The 17,229-nt window shown below is 38.1% G+C and overlaps 3 protein-coding genes across 4 annotated transcripts; all 3 read right to left on the reverse strand.

Annotated features, from left to right (window-relative positions):
• Positions 1–1,530: 1,530 nt before the first annotated feature.
• LOC130723798 (uncharacterized) lies at positions 1,531–3,823 on the reverse strand. Its single transcript, XM_057574928.1, has 2 exons — positions 3,088–3,823; positions 1,531–2,229 (listed from the first exon to the last, which is right to left on the reverse strand). Exon 1 carries the CDS (start codon positions 3,557–3,559, stop codon positions 3,098–3,100), a length of 462 nt encoding a protein of 153 aa, XP_057430911.1. The 5' UTR covers positions 3,560–3,823; the 3' UTR covers positions 1,531–2,229; positions 3,088–3,097.
• Positions 3,824–8,669: 4,846 nt separating this feature from the next.
• On the reverse strand, positions 8,670–13,132 carry LOC130724704 (probable folate-biopterin transporter 7). The gene is made up of 2 exons (XM_057575991.1): positions 12,681–13,132; positions 8,670–9,951 (listed from the first exon to the last, which is right to left on the reverse strand). The coding sequence occupies exons 1-2, from the start codon at positions 12,934–12,936 to the stop codon at positions 8,900–8,902; spliced, it is 1,308 nt and encodes a 435-aa protein (XP_057431974.1). The 5' UTR covers positions 12,937–13,132; the 3' UTR covers positions 8,670–8,899.
• Positions 13,133–15,279: 2,147 nt separating this feature from the next.
• Positions 15,280–17,208, reverse strand: LOC130726315 (uncharacterized). 2 transcript variants are annotated; one of them, XM_057577560.1, is made up of 3 exons: positions 17,057–17,175; positions 16,379–16,540; positions 15,280–16,277 (listed from the first exon to the last, which is right to left on the reverse strand). In XM_057577560.1, exon 3 carries the CDS (start codon positions 16,191–16,193, stop codon positions 15,618–15,620), a length of 576 nt encoding a protein of 191 aa, XP_057433543.1. In that variant the 5' UTR covers positions 16,194–16,277; positions 16,379–16,540; positions 17,057–17,175; the 3' UTR covers positions 15,280–15,617. The 2 variants fall into 2 exon arrangements, with proteins under 2 accessions (XP_057433543.1, XP_057433542.1); XM_057577559.1 differs by lacking the exon at positions 16,379–16,540 and having other exon boundaries at positions 17,057–17,208.
• Positions 17,209–17,229: the final 21 nt, after the last annotated feature.

Here is a 17,229-nt window from a genome sequence, read left to right on the forward strand (position 1 = left end):
ACAAATGTCTTGATTTTCCCCAAAGTGGCATTGAGGGTGATTAAAACGTAAAAAGAAATACGCCATAAATCACTTTACAGCTTTTCTCTTATTGTGTTGAATAAAAAAAAAGACGATGCCACGACCCTATCTTGTTTGATTCAAAATTGATCGAGGGTGAGCTCCGACTTCTTTTTGAGTAGATGCGTCTAGATCTTATGAATTAGTCTCTCAAAAATAGATGTAAGTAAAGATTCTCTAAGTAATAAGTCTAGCAAATTTTCAACTTGAATTGGCCTATTGAAAATTGGTGTTGTCATTCTCTTAAAATTCATAAGTGAAATTGTATTTTAGCGAGATATGGTTTATTCTATTTTAGATGACCTACTTTTTTTTTTAAACCAAAGTATCTCATTGCCGATAATGGTGAGACTAATATATCTTCAGACTTCGGTGAGACTAATATATCGTTGTATTGTCAGCATGATTTCATTTACAATAATTGAAAATAGCCTCCTTTATTACTATAGTATTCATACAACATTATATTTGATAGCGTGTGTCGTTATTTGTTTGATATCTTGTCTTGTTATGGGATGGATGAATTAATCTTTTTGAATGAGGAGTTGGTAATTTCTAAATCCCATGTCCTTCAAAATCCTCAGCATTCAAGTGAAGCGGAGAATTTGCGTGAGGCCGTTGCAGCAATTCAATCCCACCCTTACCCTCAGTTTTTCATGCATTTGGCTTATAATCAGGAAATCTTGAAGGTCCAACCCTCAAGGTTTCCTACTCTGATTGAAATCGCAAAGCGGATGGAGCTAGAGAGGTAGGGGTATTATGATGACTCTGATTAAAATTGAAAAGGAGATGGTGTTGGAGATGCAGGAGTTTATAAACCAAATTGGAATGAAATGAAGAATATGACCTGGAGTTGGATTTTGTTGTGGATTGACTATGCACCATTTTATGTAGTTGCTGCTCTTTTGTTATGTTTCATTTTCTGTTCTTCTTTCGTTTATTTGAACATTAATGCTTCACTATGTATTGAGTTTATGGTTGAATATTGAAGAAAAAAAATTAAGCTGCAATGGTTGTTTCCTCATTTTATGAATGAATTTTGTGTCTAAATATAACCTCTTCCCTAAATATAAGGTAGACTAGGAACTACTCCTCCTAACAACTTTCACTACTTCTGCTTACAGTTTGACCCTTTCAAATACTCATTTACTTAGCACTAATTTTTGAGTATTAAGTTTAACAAAATTCCAAAAGCTGAAACGAAATTTTATATAACCCCATAGTTTTCGTCCCCTTTTACTCTTTATGGCAATTCCCTTATATATATACCAGTGTTATGGTGCAACCTCTCAAATGTCTTAGAGGCACAATGAGCCAGTTTAGTGCAAAATAACCAACACCCGAAGAACTGCAGAACAAGCAGATAACAATCTCTGAGATTGGAAAAGATGTTAAATTCAACATCCCAACTCCTGGATTTGAAAAAAGTGGTCTGCCATTTCGTGTGGCATATGAAGCAGCTTCTAAGAAGTATTCAGATCCCAGGGAGTTATGTGCTAATGTGGGATCCATGTTATGTGCAGTATCTAACTATATCAAACATTTTGTGATTGAAGCATTGCACGAAGCAGGCATTGAACCCCGCTTTGTGGATTTACCATCCCAGGCTCGTGAATTCGGTATAGACGAGTCTCATATTCCTCTACTGAATTGGCCTTTCATGCTTCTGCACTTTGCCAGCAAAATTTGTATCCTTCTCATGGTCATGGAGAAAAATACCACGACGACAGACTGCAAGGTATTTATGTCCAGCTGCGTTCGCGAGCTGCTAATGAGAGTTGGAGATTAAACAAGTATCATTTATAAATTGAATGTTCCACTTGATGTATACAGTGCAGTGGTCATTAAGACTATGATTGGTGAATCTTTAACTCTTCGTACATCAGTAATTGAACTAATCATGGGCAACATGAATGAGGAACATCCTACAAGTATTCATAGTGTGTGCCAATACTTGTTTGATAAGTTTTCTTGGTCCGGGATAGATGAATTAAAATTATTGAATGAAGTGTTGGTTGTTCCTCAATCTGATATCCTCAGCATTCAAGTGAAGCGGAGAATTTGCGCGAGGCCGTTGCAACTGTTCATTCCCACCGTTACCCACAGTTTTTCATGCAGCTAGCTTCAAATGAGGAACTGTTGAAGGTTGAAAGTTCAAGATTTCCTACTCTGATTAAAATCGCAAAGGAGATGAAGGAGAGGCATCAGTGAAACCTCACAATCACGTGTACCACAAAACCTAAGTTTATTTTTGGATTGTTGATGTTTGGATTTTGATTTGATTTACTTATTTGGGTCATGAAACTTGGCTTTGAAATGAAACTGGTCTATTCAATACCTTAGTGGTTCAACAATCAAGATCAATGATTTTAGTTAAAACCCAAGGGCAGAGATTTGATTTTAGTCAAGACAAACACAACATTGGATTTAAATTTACTCTACTGATGTGGAGTTTAACTTAAAAGGCATATTTCACAAACAGGAAAATCATACAACTTAAAGAACACATAAAAAGGGCATATTCTATACGAACACGGGTAATACACAAATCAAGTAATAATAACAGTAAAAGTTTTGATTCATGTTACTACAGGGATCCAAATCCTTGTTCCAGAACATACAACCATTATTAGGATTTCTGTTACTGCAGGGATCCAAATCCTTGTTCCAGAACATACAACCATTATTAGGATTTTTGTTACTGCAGGGATCCAAATCCTTGTTCCAGACATAGAACATACAACCATAATTTTATGTTATGTAAAGCATTATTTTGTTGACCTGTAAAAAATCCCCTTGTCTGCTAGAGAACAATGCTCTCCAATGGAAGTTTTCTTTTCCTTTTTATTGAATGATTCAATGACACTGGGAAATAAATTAATCAAAGTATCAAACGTTTAACATTCTTTTGGGTTAAACTTGAAGATGTAAAACTTCTTTTGTGACATAGTCCTACTTCTTCAAACATTTGTCAAGAACAAAATAATAACAAGATTCATAAGGGAAAAGCTATTTGACATTCCTTACAATGCTTGTATCATCCAAGGCTGCTGCTTTTAAGGAGTGTCACCAAATATTTGGAGAGTTCCTCTTTCCTCTTCTCCAGGTCAAGTTTCTGTTCTTGAATCACAACCTTTTTCTTTTCAACCTCAGCCTCTTCGTCACGAATCTTCAGTAACTCAGCTTCAAGAACAGTCATTTTCTTTTCAAGCTCAGTCTCTTGGTCACGAATCTTCAGTAACTCAGCTTGAATTTTTGAAATTGCATCTGTACCACTAAGAACTTTTTCACATATGGCAAGAGGGTCAGCCTGAACAAGATCCACCAAGTGATGTTCCTTAGAAACTGCAACAGATTGTAAATCAGAAACAGCAGAAGAAACTCGTGTTTTCTTCTTTAAGGTGCCCTCACCTCCATTGAGGAATCGCTCATGTTTCCTTTTCCTTGCTGTTTCTTTTGAGGCCTTCTTGTCCTTCTTTTTCTTGGAGCCATCCTTCATTTTCTTGGTAAAAAATGACTCCAATTCAGCAGCAGTGGGTTCCTTGTTAACATTGCAAGTGGGTTCCTTGTTAACAATCCAAGGGGAGTTTTTGTACTGATGCAAGATTCTGGAATAGCGCTTTGAGCATCGAAATGCAGACTTGGTAATTGAGTGATCATCTTGGAGCTTCTTGGCAATATTGTTCCATTTGCCACGAGCTGTTTTTTTGGCATCCTCCCCATCCCCCTCATCCTCCCCCTCCCCCTCTTTTTTGGCATCCTCTTCATCCCCTCATCCTCCCCCTCCCCCTCTTTTTTGGCATTCTCTTCATCAAAACCTCTCTTTACTTGTACTAACCACAAGGATTCCTACCGAGTAAAACCAGGACCTATAAATACAAAGGTGTTGGAGATCAAGATCAAGAATTCGCAGAGATACACATGAACACGGTATTCAGAGAGAGAGAGAGAATAGCATAAGAGTGAATTTTTTTTATTGTATATCTGGTAAACAAACAGTAGCTACATATCCTTTTATAGGACTTATGCTAATCAACAATATTACAACTAATCCTTCTATTAACCCTTGCTAACAGTCAATTAACTAATATACATGACAACTTACTTATCATTGAAAGTAATTGAATTACTAACTCACAACAAAACGACAAAGATGTATGACAAATGTTAAATCGTTACTACCTAGCTTAAATATTATTATTTAATAGTTTTATTAAATAATAAAATTTAATAGTTATATTAATTAATAAATAAATAAATAAAATTGAGTAAATACCTGGAGGTTTCCGGTCGGTAGAACTTTTCATTTTCCCTTTTTTAGTTCTTTAGCAGGGACCGGGTCCTCTTGAACCACAAGTGGAAAAGGGTCAACCGGAAATTGGCCTTCTGGCAGCGTGTCAACAGGTACATCCGTCATTTTATCCATTGACATGTTTGCCTAGTTACTAAATTTACAGCTGTACATATTTATACAGTAAGGAATTCATTTTCTACTCAAATCTAGTCGATGTGAGACTTGTGGGACTTTTAAAAGTTGCAAGTCCCACATCGGTGGACTTATTTTTCCAGAAATTCATCTTGATCTCTCAACTTCTTCCCCATCCTCTGCTTCATGGTTTAAGCTCTGGCCATGTCCACGACAAGATGAACAATAGAATACTCAGACCTTTTGATCGGGGGGAGCCAATCAAACCTACCCAGGAGAGGGGTAGCGAGGAGGGACGGGGAGCGATAGAGGTTTGGCGCGAGGAAGTGGAGGCTAGGAAGTGCGTTCCTTCGATCGGGTGCCGGCGAGTCCCAAAGGGGGTACCTGCAAGGTGCTCCGAAGTTTAAGTTAGTCTTTGTGGAAATTGTTCTAAGTTCTTTTGGAGTTGAAGAGATAGAGAATTAAAGGGTTACCTTGGCCCCTTGAGATGAGGGGCCTTTTATACTGGGAGTTTTGTGATGTGGACACAATCTTAGAGGTCTATGAGAGGCTAGAGACTGGGGCAGATCCAAGGGTTTGGATATGCCTATAACCCAAGTCAACTCCAGCCATCCAACGGTCTGAAGATCCTAGGTGCTGCTGACAAGATCTCGAGCCTTGGTCCAATGTCTCCTTTCCAGCGGCCAAGTGTCAGAGATGTGATAGCTGAGTTGAAACAGGTCTTTTTCTGGGAGGTGCTGATAGGTTATGGGAGGGTAGGTGTCCGGGCTTCGGGCCAATCGTGGCATCCTTCTATTAAGTACTAGGATGGGCCTTGTAATAAACCGGTTCCTCTTGTGGGTTGGTTCACTCGGTTAGTTGACCGTCTTACGAGGTCTAAACGTCCTTGCTTTGGTCTGGAACGCCGACAACCGCCCTTTGGGGTTCAAACGTCCTTGTCTTGATTGGACCGACTAGTTCTCGTCCTTAGGGGTTTAGGTGAACTTGTGTCGGTCGGGCTATCTTGTGACCGTCCTTTAGGGGGTCAATCGTGCTCTCTCGGGTCTGGTATCTTGATGACCGTCCTACGGGGTTTAGGTGCCCTTACTTCGTCGGGTGGACGAGTTGGTAAGTTTTAGTCGCCCTTCGGGCAATCGTGCTAGAGTGGGAGCCCGAGGGTTCGGGTATTTTCCCGATCCCCAGAACAGTAGTCCCCTAGTTCTGGTTCACTATGGTAGTGGAGCGTGAACTATTAATGATTCGACATAATTAGGGGGTTCGATCACTCCGCCCGTGGCGGCTTTGGACGTCCCCTTGTTTTCCTAAGGTGAACATACTCTGGTTGGATGTTTTCCCGTCCCCCAGAACAGTAGTCCCCTAATCCTAGTTCAATGGGTCAGTGGCCCGAGGACTAATTTAGGTCGTCGTCGTTTTTGACCGTAGGGACGGTCAGTGGGTCCTAAGTTGATTTTCCGACTGTAAGTCCCTTAGTCCTGGTGCACTGGGTCAGTGGCCCAAGGACTAATTTAGGTCGTCGTCGTTTTTGACCGTAGGGACGGTTAGTGGGTCCTAAGTCAATTTTCCGACTGTAAGTCCCCTAGTCCTAGTGCACTGGGTCAGTGGCCCGAGGACTAATTTAGGTCGTCGTCATTTTTTACCGTAGGGACGGTCAGTGGGTCCTAAGTCAATTTTTCGACTGTAAGTCCCCTAGTCCTGATGCACTGGGTCAGTGGACCAAGGACTAATTTAGGCCGTCAGTCGTTTTTGACCGTAGGGACGGTCAGCGGGTCCTAAGTTGATTTTTCGACTGTAAGTCCCCTAGTCCTGGTGCACTGGGTCAGTGGACCGAGGACTAATTTAGGTCGTCCGTCATTTTTTACCGTATGGACAGTCAGCGGGTCCTAAGTCGATTTTCCGAATGTAAGTCCCCTAGTCCTAGTGCACTGAGTAAGTGGACCGATGACTAATTTATATTGGTCGTTGTTTTTGACCGTAGGTACGGTCAGTGGGTCCTAAGTCGAGTTTCCGACTGTAAGTCCCCTAGTCCTGGTGCACTGGGTCAGTGGACTGAGGACTAATTTGACCGGTCGTTACCTTTGTGCGCCATACAAATAATATACTTGAAATTGTACTTTCCTGACACAAAACCGATCTATAAACACACTACAACAGAAGGCATCTCACAAATTTGATTCAGCATAAAAGTTTTTCATCAGAGGCAACTGACAACCAACTATAAACGAAAAGCTTTTTCTCAATTTCAAAATGAGATCAAAACTCTTTTCAAGGAAAATCGAGCACTACTACCACATCTACATAATAATACTTTATAAAATAAAACAAATTCATAACCTGATTCCATCTGAAACCCCATCCACAAATGCTATCCAAAAACCCTTCATACGAAAAACAGCGGAAACCTTCATACGAAAAACAGCGGAAACGATTATTGGGTAAATAGACCAAACAGTAAACCTAATTCCCATTGTATTATCCCTTTTACAAAAAAAACATAACCCATTTTTAAAGTTTTTAATTAATTATTATGTATTTTATTGATAATAGAAAACAGAACTGCAAAATTATTTTCCTAATTATAACTAATTACAATTACCAAATTAATCGGTACTATAAATAATAATTAAAATCCATCACGATCATCAAAATTCTAACTACGTTTACTAACTAAGAAATACTACACAAAAATCCGTTAAAATATTAAAATTTTAACTATATTTACTAATATTAATTTTTTTTTAAATAAATTACAATTTAATTCCAACTACGGGCCGCAACAGCTGTTATCACTAACGAAAACTTGCTTTTTCTAACTACAAACAATCAAAAGTAGATTCAAAAGTAAATAGAACACAAAATAAAACCTCAAAAAGTCACAAAAAGGGTAATACATATGACTTACGGTGTACCAGTATACATGCTATAAAATTCTCATGGTGAACAGTAAAGTTTGGTATCTCTATTTGTAGTGTTTATATATTATAGATAAGAATAGAAAAATCAAGTATCAATTATCCCTTGAAGGCAGGGACGGAGGGAGTGGGGTGACTGCCTCATGCTCCAGTCACCCTCAAGTTGGAAAATTTGGAAAATTTTCTAATCAGTACTTAGTGAAAAAATATTTTTTTGCACCCCTCACTTTTAGTTTATCCAATAGGTGAAGTAAAGAATACCTTTTCATGGCATAAATTCCTGATGGCTGATACATGATTGATAAGTTCTAAATTTATAGTCCAATCACTTTTGCTAGTCACACTTATAAATTGAAGTTAATGTGGTGATTGATTAATTGGTGTGTTTCAGTGTTTAGGTACTGCTTGTGCCTTCTCCACTCTGATGTACTCAAAAGAAATTGAAGTAATGTGGTGCTAAATATACTAAAACTGAACTATGATTTTCTACATGATAATGAGAAAAAAATATTTTTTGAAATAGCTTCTTTCTCTGCGATTTTCTGCTATGAGCTTACTGTGGGCTACTTTTTCTACTACCTTTTGAGAGGGTATACCCAACTAATGTCTTTTTGTCAAGTCTCATTTTTTGTTCTTGTCAAAATCCTTATGAGCTAGTTAGTATCTCTTGTACTCAAACTAATTATATATTTCTCATGCTTATAAAAAATTGCTAGTTATATATGATTTTTTTGCACATGCTTTGTGAGAAAAATTAAAATTTTCTTATAAATTACATTCCTTTAAATCTTCGTCACTCCCTTATAAAATTCCTGCCTCCGCCCCTGCTTGAAGGTATCAATCTCGCTGCTTCTGTCTTAGCTAAACAAAATATTCAAAAAAACAAAAGCCACCCAAGATATAATATATGGAAAAGGATAAGCATATTCACTTGATGTATACCTTTACACCTATCACTTTAGCGCCCGGGCGGAGCGGTCGTCGGTGCAGATCTTGGTGGTAGTAGCAAATATTCAAATGAGAACTTTGAAGGCCGAAGAGGGGAAATGTTCCATGTGAACGGCACTTGCACATGGGTTAGTCGATCCTAAGGGACGTTTTAGTGGCGGTCTTTTTTACACATAGTGGCCGTTAAATAACCGCCACTAAACGTTTACGTGGCGGTCACTTGCCCGCCACCTTCCCAGATGCCACAACCAAGTTTGTGGCAGTTTTCACCCGACCGCTGCTTGAAGGTATCAATCTCGCTGCTTCTGTCTTAGCAAAACAAAATATTCAAAAAAACAAAAGCCACCCAAGATATAATATATGGAAAAGGATAAGCATATTCACTTGATGTATACCTTTACACCTATCACTTTAGAATAAAAAAATTTAGCCAACTGATACATCTTACTTTTCCCAGCTGATGCATGAATGCAATGAAATAAACCAGAATCAATCTTTTCAGCATCACATCACTATCTCCTTGAATCACTACTATATGCTTCTAAAAGCTAATATTCTAGTCTTTTCGCTTGGATTTTGTTTTTACATACTCAGGTATGCACGATGACCAGAAAATTGGCAATAAAGTACATGCAGCTTGTATCAAAAGCCCAAGTGGAAGTCCTGAAAAGTCACTTCCTGTTACCTTGATGTATGATGCAAGGGCAACACCAAGGTATCCACTCACAATGAAGGCCAAGGCTACCGCAGACATCAGAAATGCCATAATAGACCCTTCACATCCTGGTGGACACAGCTGCGCAATCAAGACACTGAATGGCAGAATCTTGAAGAAAAACAGAACCTCCAAGAATCCGGAGAAAATCACAACATAGAGCGAGTCTGGCACGCCCATTTGTCGGTAAAAGCCTCGCACAAACAAGAAATCTGAAACCATTAAGACAGCCATCATAGCTTGAATGGTTGATATCAGTTTCCTTGGCGGGACAGATTTCAGGTATTGATTGTAAACGATGCCCCATAGAAGCATTGTTGCCTGGCCAAATACCTTGGAGATGCCCAATACAGATGAGCCAATTTTCAAATACTGTGTCTGGTAAAAGAACATGGTGCCTGTAAGTGCAGGAATAATGGCATAAGAAGCTGCAAACCATGATATCGAATAAGCAATTTCAGGTTTTCTTAGAGCAGCCGATAGCTCTGAAAGCTGTTTCCTTATCCCAACAGATGGACTCTTTGGGAGCCCAAGAGAGCTCTCACGAACTAAAATGGTTATGAAAAATTGGAGAGAAAGGAGAAGGCCGTAAAACAAAAACATGGTCTGCGGGGAGAACCGTCCAATAAAAATTCCGCCGAGAAGGTTTCCAAGGACTCCTCCTAAAGAAGACGCTATCCAAACAAATGATTGGAGGTTGCCTGAGGATGACGATTGAGAGTTCTTGCTTGAGGAAGGAGGCTGTTTACCCATTTCTGCAACAATGGCGTCATTTGCAACCTCACCTATTGAAGCACCAAGATTACTAAGGAGGAGGTATATGGAGATAGTGAAAATAGATATGTTTGATGGAGAGATTGCTACGGCTAGCCATGACAGTGCCTGCAAGAAAGCTGCATAAACAAATCTCTTCAGAATTAGTCATGTGACTCATGTCACTGGTTGACATTAGAAATGCAATAAAGCTACGAACATTGGAATGATTTTAAAATTCATAATAGATTTGATTCTCCTAAAAGTCTTTGGCATATTTTAATGTATTTTCCTCAACACAACTGAAGACTATCAAGATACAAGAATGAGGCTACTTGCACAAAATCAGAAAATGTCATCCAAGTTGCTCTATTAGATGAGAACTAAATGAAAAATCAATGCCAATTCCAAATTAAGCAACCAAGAAACTAGGGATGATATTTCCACAAAAAACAAAAGAGGGGGGAAGATTACTGAAAATCAAGCCAAGCAAAAATGTTCAGAGGGAACTGATTCATGCCAAGTGGTATCCAAGTCAAATAGCCGTTTAACTATTTGCATCTACTTGAGGTAAGCAAACATTATCATTCACTAGTTCCCTAAGTCAACATTTAGACTAGGAGTGGCTTTAAAGGGATTCTCAATAATTAGTGGGGGATTGAACAATTTAAAAGAAGCAACATTTTAGCCCACAGAAGACAGAATAATTTACACAAGTTCCACCATGTTGCACCTGAGATATGCACGATCCCTAAAAGCAATATATATGTTAGGAGTAGGTTTACTTATATCAATCTTTTATGCTAAATTCAATGAATGATATAAAGGTACCAATTAGAGTGTGACAAAAGGATATATAGACACAAAACTTGTTCTCATTCTCTACAATGGTAGAACTTAACCAGGTTTGGTCAAGCTCTAGCATTGAAAGTAGTAAAATCCACTATCAGACTCAAGATTTAGATAAAAATTATAAGTTCATGATTAACAGAAAAAAAAACAGAAAAGAGAGAAGAGAGAGAAAGGAGAGAAGAGAGAGAAAGCTTTCTAACTGAATTTTGTTATTATGATAATTGGTAATTGACACAGTACACAATTGATCTATTTATAACTAAGACTAGCAGCTTACACAATAAGCTACTTCTGCCTAATCCTAATAGTACAATACATCATATATTCCTAACAGAGTGCTATACACTCCATTACTCCCCCCTCAAGCTGCACTGGGTGTGTGTGCAGCATCACACACAGTCAGCTTGTTCCTTAAGGTAAGAAATCTAGTTGTAGGCAGAGGTTTAGTCATGGTATCTGCTATCTGCAGATCTGCTGGCAAATGTTGGACCTGAATTTGCTTTTGGAGCACTTTCTCTCGGACAAAAAACAAATCAAGCTACATATTTTTTTGTAGAACAGATGTATCAGAATTAAACTAACAGTGAGCCCTAGTCAGAAGTTGCTACAGTAAAACAACACTTGAAATATACAAATTCAGAATGAAGAGAATACTTTCAGTATTTCAATCCAAGTGGTGTTTACTTGTGTTATTGGAAACTGTACTAAGCATTGGCTTGAATAAATGTTATTATCAGTTTTGCTTCATCCTCAATAGAAGATAATAAAATATAAGCTCCAGGGTAAACAAATTTTGTATTAAAAAAAGGTAAAACAATAACTAGTTTGCATATGATAGAAGCTACTGGTTAGAGGGAAATGGCTGACAATGCTGATTCACATGTCTCTATTTTGAATACTTGATGTTCAAATCAACGTAAACTCAACAAACAACTTCAATGCCTTAACCCAGTTCACCATACTTCTGGTGCAAAACCGCAGATTTGGTCTTTCTCTAGTGTTCAGGGCATAGTTTACAACTTTACTTCTAAGAGTCTGATAGATCCTGGTATTTACACTTTAGTTATAGCAAAATGTACAGAACAATTCTATAATTATAGGAACAGTAACAAGAACAATAACAGATAAAAGAGGAGAAAATAGAGACTCAAAGAATCCGGAATGCTACTCTGCCCAAACTTGCAGAGGAATAGGAAATCTATTTTGAAATTAGTTTTGCTAGGAGTTAGCTTAGTTTCTGTTTGACCTCTGGCTTTCTTATAAATTTGCCTTAGGATGATTCCTTATCACCACTCTTACTATCCCTTCTTCTATTAAAAATGAAAACAAAGAAATCCATTAAAAAACCATTGACCTGCTAACTACTTCCTAGAAGGATTTGTGATATTCTAAATTTCCTTCACAAGGAAGCCAACAGAGTATCAACTTATCCTATCTCTATGCTCAAGCAACAATGACATTCATTCCTTTATATATGTACACAGAAAAAGAACATAGAAACAAAACCCTTCAAATCCTGGAATCTCAATCCTACTTTTTCCTCATCTCTTTCTCTTTATGCTTTAACAAAGCAGCCCCCAAAGGACCACATTCAAGGAAGGGGCTTCATCCAATTCCTTAAAGAAACAGCATTCCCTACACCTAACCCTATTCCTAAGAATCAAATTCTTCTATTCATATCAGGCTTGTTAATAGCGCGCTATAGTGTAGCGCCCTGGGTTCACACCGCTACTTCACTATTCACCGCCGCTATTTGCCGCAATAAATAGCGTTTTGGACTTGCCGCTACACTACGCTGTCCGTCATTAACAACCTTGATTCACATTCATACACACAACAACAACAACAAAAGACCATTTATTTATCAAAGAAGAAAAAATTAATCCTCAATGCCCATTATCTTGAAGGTAGTTTACTCAATTCTCAAGATGAAAAAGTGTACAACTTGGCTTTCATGTAATCAAATCACCGAGAGAAACCAAAAGGGTCATGAAGAATGCATGTTAGTTCAATTTACCTCCAATGGCGATGTAGGGAACTCGATGCTGACCAGAGATGTAAACAGAATCAGAAACAAGACCATAAAGAGGCTTGCCAACCATAGGAAGATTAGCAGAATTCTGAAGAAGCTGAAGAGTAGAAGGATCCACATTGAGACCATCCTTCAGAAAAAAACTCACTGCAAGCCACGGGAAGCACCTTAAACCTTGCACCCAGTAACCCAAACCCAACACCTTCTTCGTCAATTCACCACCACCCTTTGAAGAAACCATGTTTGATCTTTCCCTCCACAGTTGAGGAAAATAAGGTGGTTTAGATTTGATCTGTGGTTTCTAGTTCTGATTGTGATGACTAAGGTTTCAGACACTTTGAGTAGGCGACACCTGTTTCTGTGATTCCAACCAGAATACCTAGGCTATTGTTTTTATAGGGACACGTACTAGAATTTTTTGTGATGATTGCTTTTCTTTCTGGTGCTGCTTTAACTTTTTGCATGTGCGTACTTTATTTTATATTTTGTATATTAATTAATAATTTATAGTGTCACAATCAGATTCTCTGGGATATTCTTGTAGGTAAGATCAGTAGATCTGATCTGGTTTGCATTCTTTCCTTTTTTTCTGTTTATGGGTATGACTATGACACACCAATAATGGGTATAGTTAATATCGTCGACATCAATCTCGAGTGATTACTTAATCATAATTTCTTATTGTAAATTTGTAACATAATCTGCCTATAAAAAAACATAATCTACTTTAAAAAAACTGTAACCTAATCTCATAAACGTTTTTTTTATAGTGGATACGTAAGAGATTACTGCAAGCAAAAATAATTTTAAAAAAATTATAATAATAGTTTTTTTTTTTATATATCGGAAAGATAAATTGCACGCGCCAGAAATCGATCCCTAGACCTCTCCTTACCCAACCCATATGTCCCCCAGCTCCTACTATTTGAGCTATCATACAAGGACAAATTATAATAATAGTAATAGTGAAGATACACTAGTAACCTTAAAACGTAACCAAATTATCCAATAACAATTAAAATCCTGCATAAATTTATCAAATATCTAGATATAAGGTTCATATCAGAGTGAAGTCACGAGCAAGGGAGGCTGTCATGGAGAAGCGCAATAGAGCTGTAGCGCCAGAACCATGTGGGGAAGGTTGTTGAAGATCACCTTGAAAAACCGCCTAGTTCTCAAGAAAAACCAACCAAAGATGTTGGCTACTTGGCAGAATCGACCGTGGAAGAGTGAATGAAAAGTGAAAACCCCTAATTGGATGCGTAAAAATGTCTAAAATGGCCATTTATTAAAGAGGTTTGAATACTTAAAACCACATTTTATAATCTTGTGATATCGCTCATAATATCACGAAATTGCTCGATAGGCTTAATTGCAACTTTGGTCCCCGACGTTTACCAATGCCACGATTTTGGTTCCTCACCTAATTTAATTACATGAATGGTCCCCGACGTTGTAGGTCGTGTGCAACGTTAGTCCTACCGTTTATTTCTTAATGAAGGAGACTTACGTGGACGTCTAGTTGGAGAGAAAAAGGAGGTATGAGAAGATAGGGAAGCACGTGAGTATCACGTGAACTCACGTGAACCTTATATGAACCCATTATACCCAAATCTGAAACCCTAGGGATCTAAATCGTGTTACCTTCTTCGTTCTAGGGAGGTCAGGGGTTTGGGTATAATGGGTTCAGATAAGGGTCACGTGATACTCACGTGCTTCCCTCTCTCCTCATACCTCCTTTCCATCTCCAATTGGACGTCCACGTAAGCCTCCTCCATTAAGAAATAAACGGTAGGACTAACGTTGCACACGGCCTACAACGTCGAGGACCATCCATGTAATTAAATTAGGTGGGGGACCAAAATCGTGGTATTGGTAAACGTCGGAGACCAAAGTTGCAATTAAGCCTTGCTCGATATCACCCGAAATTGATATAAAACGAGATTACACCTTATAGTAAAAGATTACAAGATATCTCTAAAAATTGACAAGCATGGATATACAAGCAAAATTGGTTTCACCCTGAATTATTTTTTAATTGACCATAACCCTCTAATAAATTTGCATCTTAAATATGTATCATCCATGGCTCCATGCCCTAATACGAACAAAAGAATCATCGTCATCACCGGTCTATGTACCATTTTCTAAATAAAAAAAGGAGATAGTTTCAGTTGTCACTCATTCTACCGCACATTTATCAAATAAGAAAATTAGGAAGTTATGAATATAATAAGCTATGACCAAACTCTGGAACATAATCAGCAGTGGAGACGAGTGGGTGAGTGAGTGACACCCTCAGTGGGAAAACAACACGAATATTGGGCATGCTGATTTAAGAATTTTGTGTAGGAATTACAAAAAACAACTTTGTTTCTTGTATAAAGACTTGAAAAATATAAATAAAGTGCAGGGGTGAAAACAATTTGTTATTTCAAGTACAATTTAAAAAATAAAACGGGGTATCTAAAAAGTAAAAACACATAAATTAATAGACCATATAAAATAAGAGGCATGTGACTTTATATAGGCTTACCAGTTAAACAAAAGACCAGCAAGTTTAGCATATCAAAAAGAATATTAGTGAGGTAAAAGAGAATTCCATACATAAAAAATTTCCAATCATCCCAGAATCATTTCATCTGGAATGAAAAGTATGAGCAAATGATAGCCGAAAAGAGTGTTACCAATGTCAAACCAGAACAGCAGTTAAGAGTGATACAGTAATTAACAAGAAAACTCAGCTAAGAAACAATTGATTCAGATAAATTATTCAACAGCTAGTCCTTGAACCTTAAATCTACTTCATGCCTTTAGAATTGTCTTCTAATCATGCATGCAACTATGCATATGGCATCCCATTGCACATTAAGAAAAAATTGTGATACTGAGTTCTGAACAACAATCCAACATCTCAAAATTCTACTCCATAACTGCAACTCCTCCAGCAGCTTTTATTTTTTCTATAATATCATTTGCCTCCTCTTTTGTGACTCCTTGTTTAAGCACAACCGGTACCTTTTCAACAAGATCTTTGGCCTCTTTCAATCCCAGGCTAGTAAATGTTCTTACCTCCTTAATCACCTTGATCTTTGCGGCAGCATCAAATTTCTCCAGCTTCACATCAAAAGCTGTCTTCTCTGCCTTTTTCTCCTCGACCTTTGGTCCAGCAGCACCACCTTCTGAACCCAAGTCCAACCCTTCTGTTGAAATTAGCTGCAACTTTGGAAGATTTAATCTTTCTGCCAAAGCAGGCATAATTTGAGCTCGTTCTTCTTCCGATAGTGCTCCAATCCGTTCTGCAAGCTGAGTAATTTTTTCCGAGGGTGGAGGTTTGGGGCCATAAGGATCATAGAATTGAGGAATTTTGTACTTAATTAGCTTGCCATTAGGATCTCTATGAACAACATCAGGCTGGAAGGCACGGGATTGAAAATTCCCACGTGTACCAGGCCGAGGGAGATGGCCAATCAATCTGGAAAGTTGGGTAAACCTCATGTCTTCGTTCAACCAAAACAGTGAAACATGAAATCAGGATGATGTTCAGAAAAGATGCTGTTTCAACAAACTAGCAGCATTCCCCTGAAAAAATTCCCCAACATGCTAAGGTTGAGCAGTGAACCATATGAAATGAAACATGTACGATAACGAACACATAACCAGATACTCATCCAAATCCTCACCCAAATCACCTCGCAGTTCACATCATCACGAAAAATCAAAGGATGGCGAGAAATGCTAAAATGTTATGAAACTTCTGAACTTAAAAACTTGCAATTTCAATATAAATCACCAAAACAACGACACGTGAAAAGGTGTTGTTTCAACAAACTAGCAGCACCCCCCTGAAAAATTCCCCAACATGGTAAGGTTGAGCACTGAACCATATGAAATGAAACATGTATGATAAGTTGATAACAAATACATAGCCAGATACTCATCCAAATGCTCACCCAATTCACTTCACATCCTCATGAAAAATCCAATGATGGCGAAAAATGCCAAAAACATATGAAACTTCTCAACTTTTAAACTTGCAATTTCAATATAAATCACCAAACCCATCATCAACACACCAACCAGTGTAACACCGCCTCACGGGGTCCGTAAAATCAGCTCATGAATTTGGAAGTGTTCAAAAGTCTAAACTAGAATACAGAAATTAAAGAATTTTCAAGCTTAATAACAAAAAAAAAAAAGATCTCTATGAGACAAAAACACAAACAGGTGGTGGGCAAATAAAAATGACACAAAAGCGAGCTTGGATTTCACATGATGAGTGAAGAATGTAACATTTCCTGAATTTTTGCGTTGTATTCCTAAAACAGAACCATCTCAACAATAATAAAAGGATGCGTTACCTGAAGAGACGAAGAGAGCTTTCAACTTGGAACTTCGCTTCAAGAAGGAGTGAGTGAAAAAGGAACACTGGACTTTGGGGGTGGCAATGTTGTTGTCAACGATGAAACTAAGTATGGGCCGGGAAATGGGAAACAATGGGGCTGGGCCAGGTTAACCCAAATCCAAGGTGGTT

This window comes from Lotus japonicus, chromosome 6 (assembly GCF_012489685.1).
Source record: "Lotus japonicus ecotype B-129 chromosome 6, LjGifu_v1.2".
NCBI classification, from domain to species: Eukaryota; Viridiplantae; Streptophyta; class Magnoliopsida; order Fabales; family Fabaceae; genus Lotus; species Lotus japonicus.

Coding starts and splice junctions, on each gene's coding strand:
- LOC130723798 (XM_057574928.1), bottom strand. CDS start 3,559: ATGAAGGATGGCTCCAAGAAAAAGAAGGACAAGAAGGCCTCAAAAGAA.
- LOC130724704 (XM_057575991.1), bottom strand. CDS start 12,936: ATGGTTTCTTCAAAGGGTGGTGGTGAATTGACGAAGAAGGTGTTGGGT. Junction 9,952..12,680: donor TCCCTACATCGCCATTGGAG/GTAAATTGAACT, acceptor TTGTTTATGCAG/CTTTCTTGCAGGCACTGTCA.
- LOC130726315 (XM_057577559.1), bottom strand. CDS start 16,193: ATGAGGTTTACCCAACTTTCCAGATTGATTGGCCATCTCCCTCGGCCT.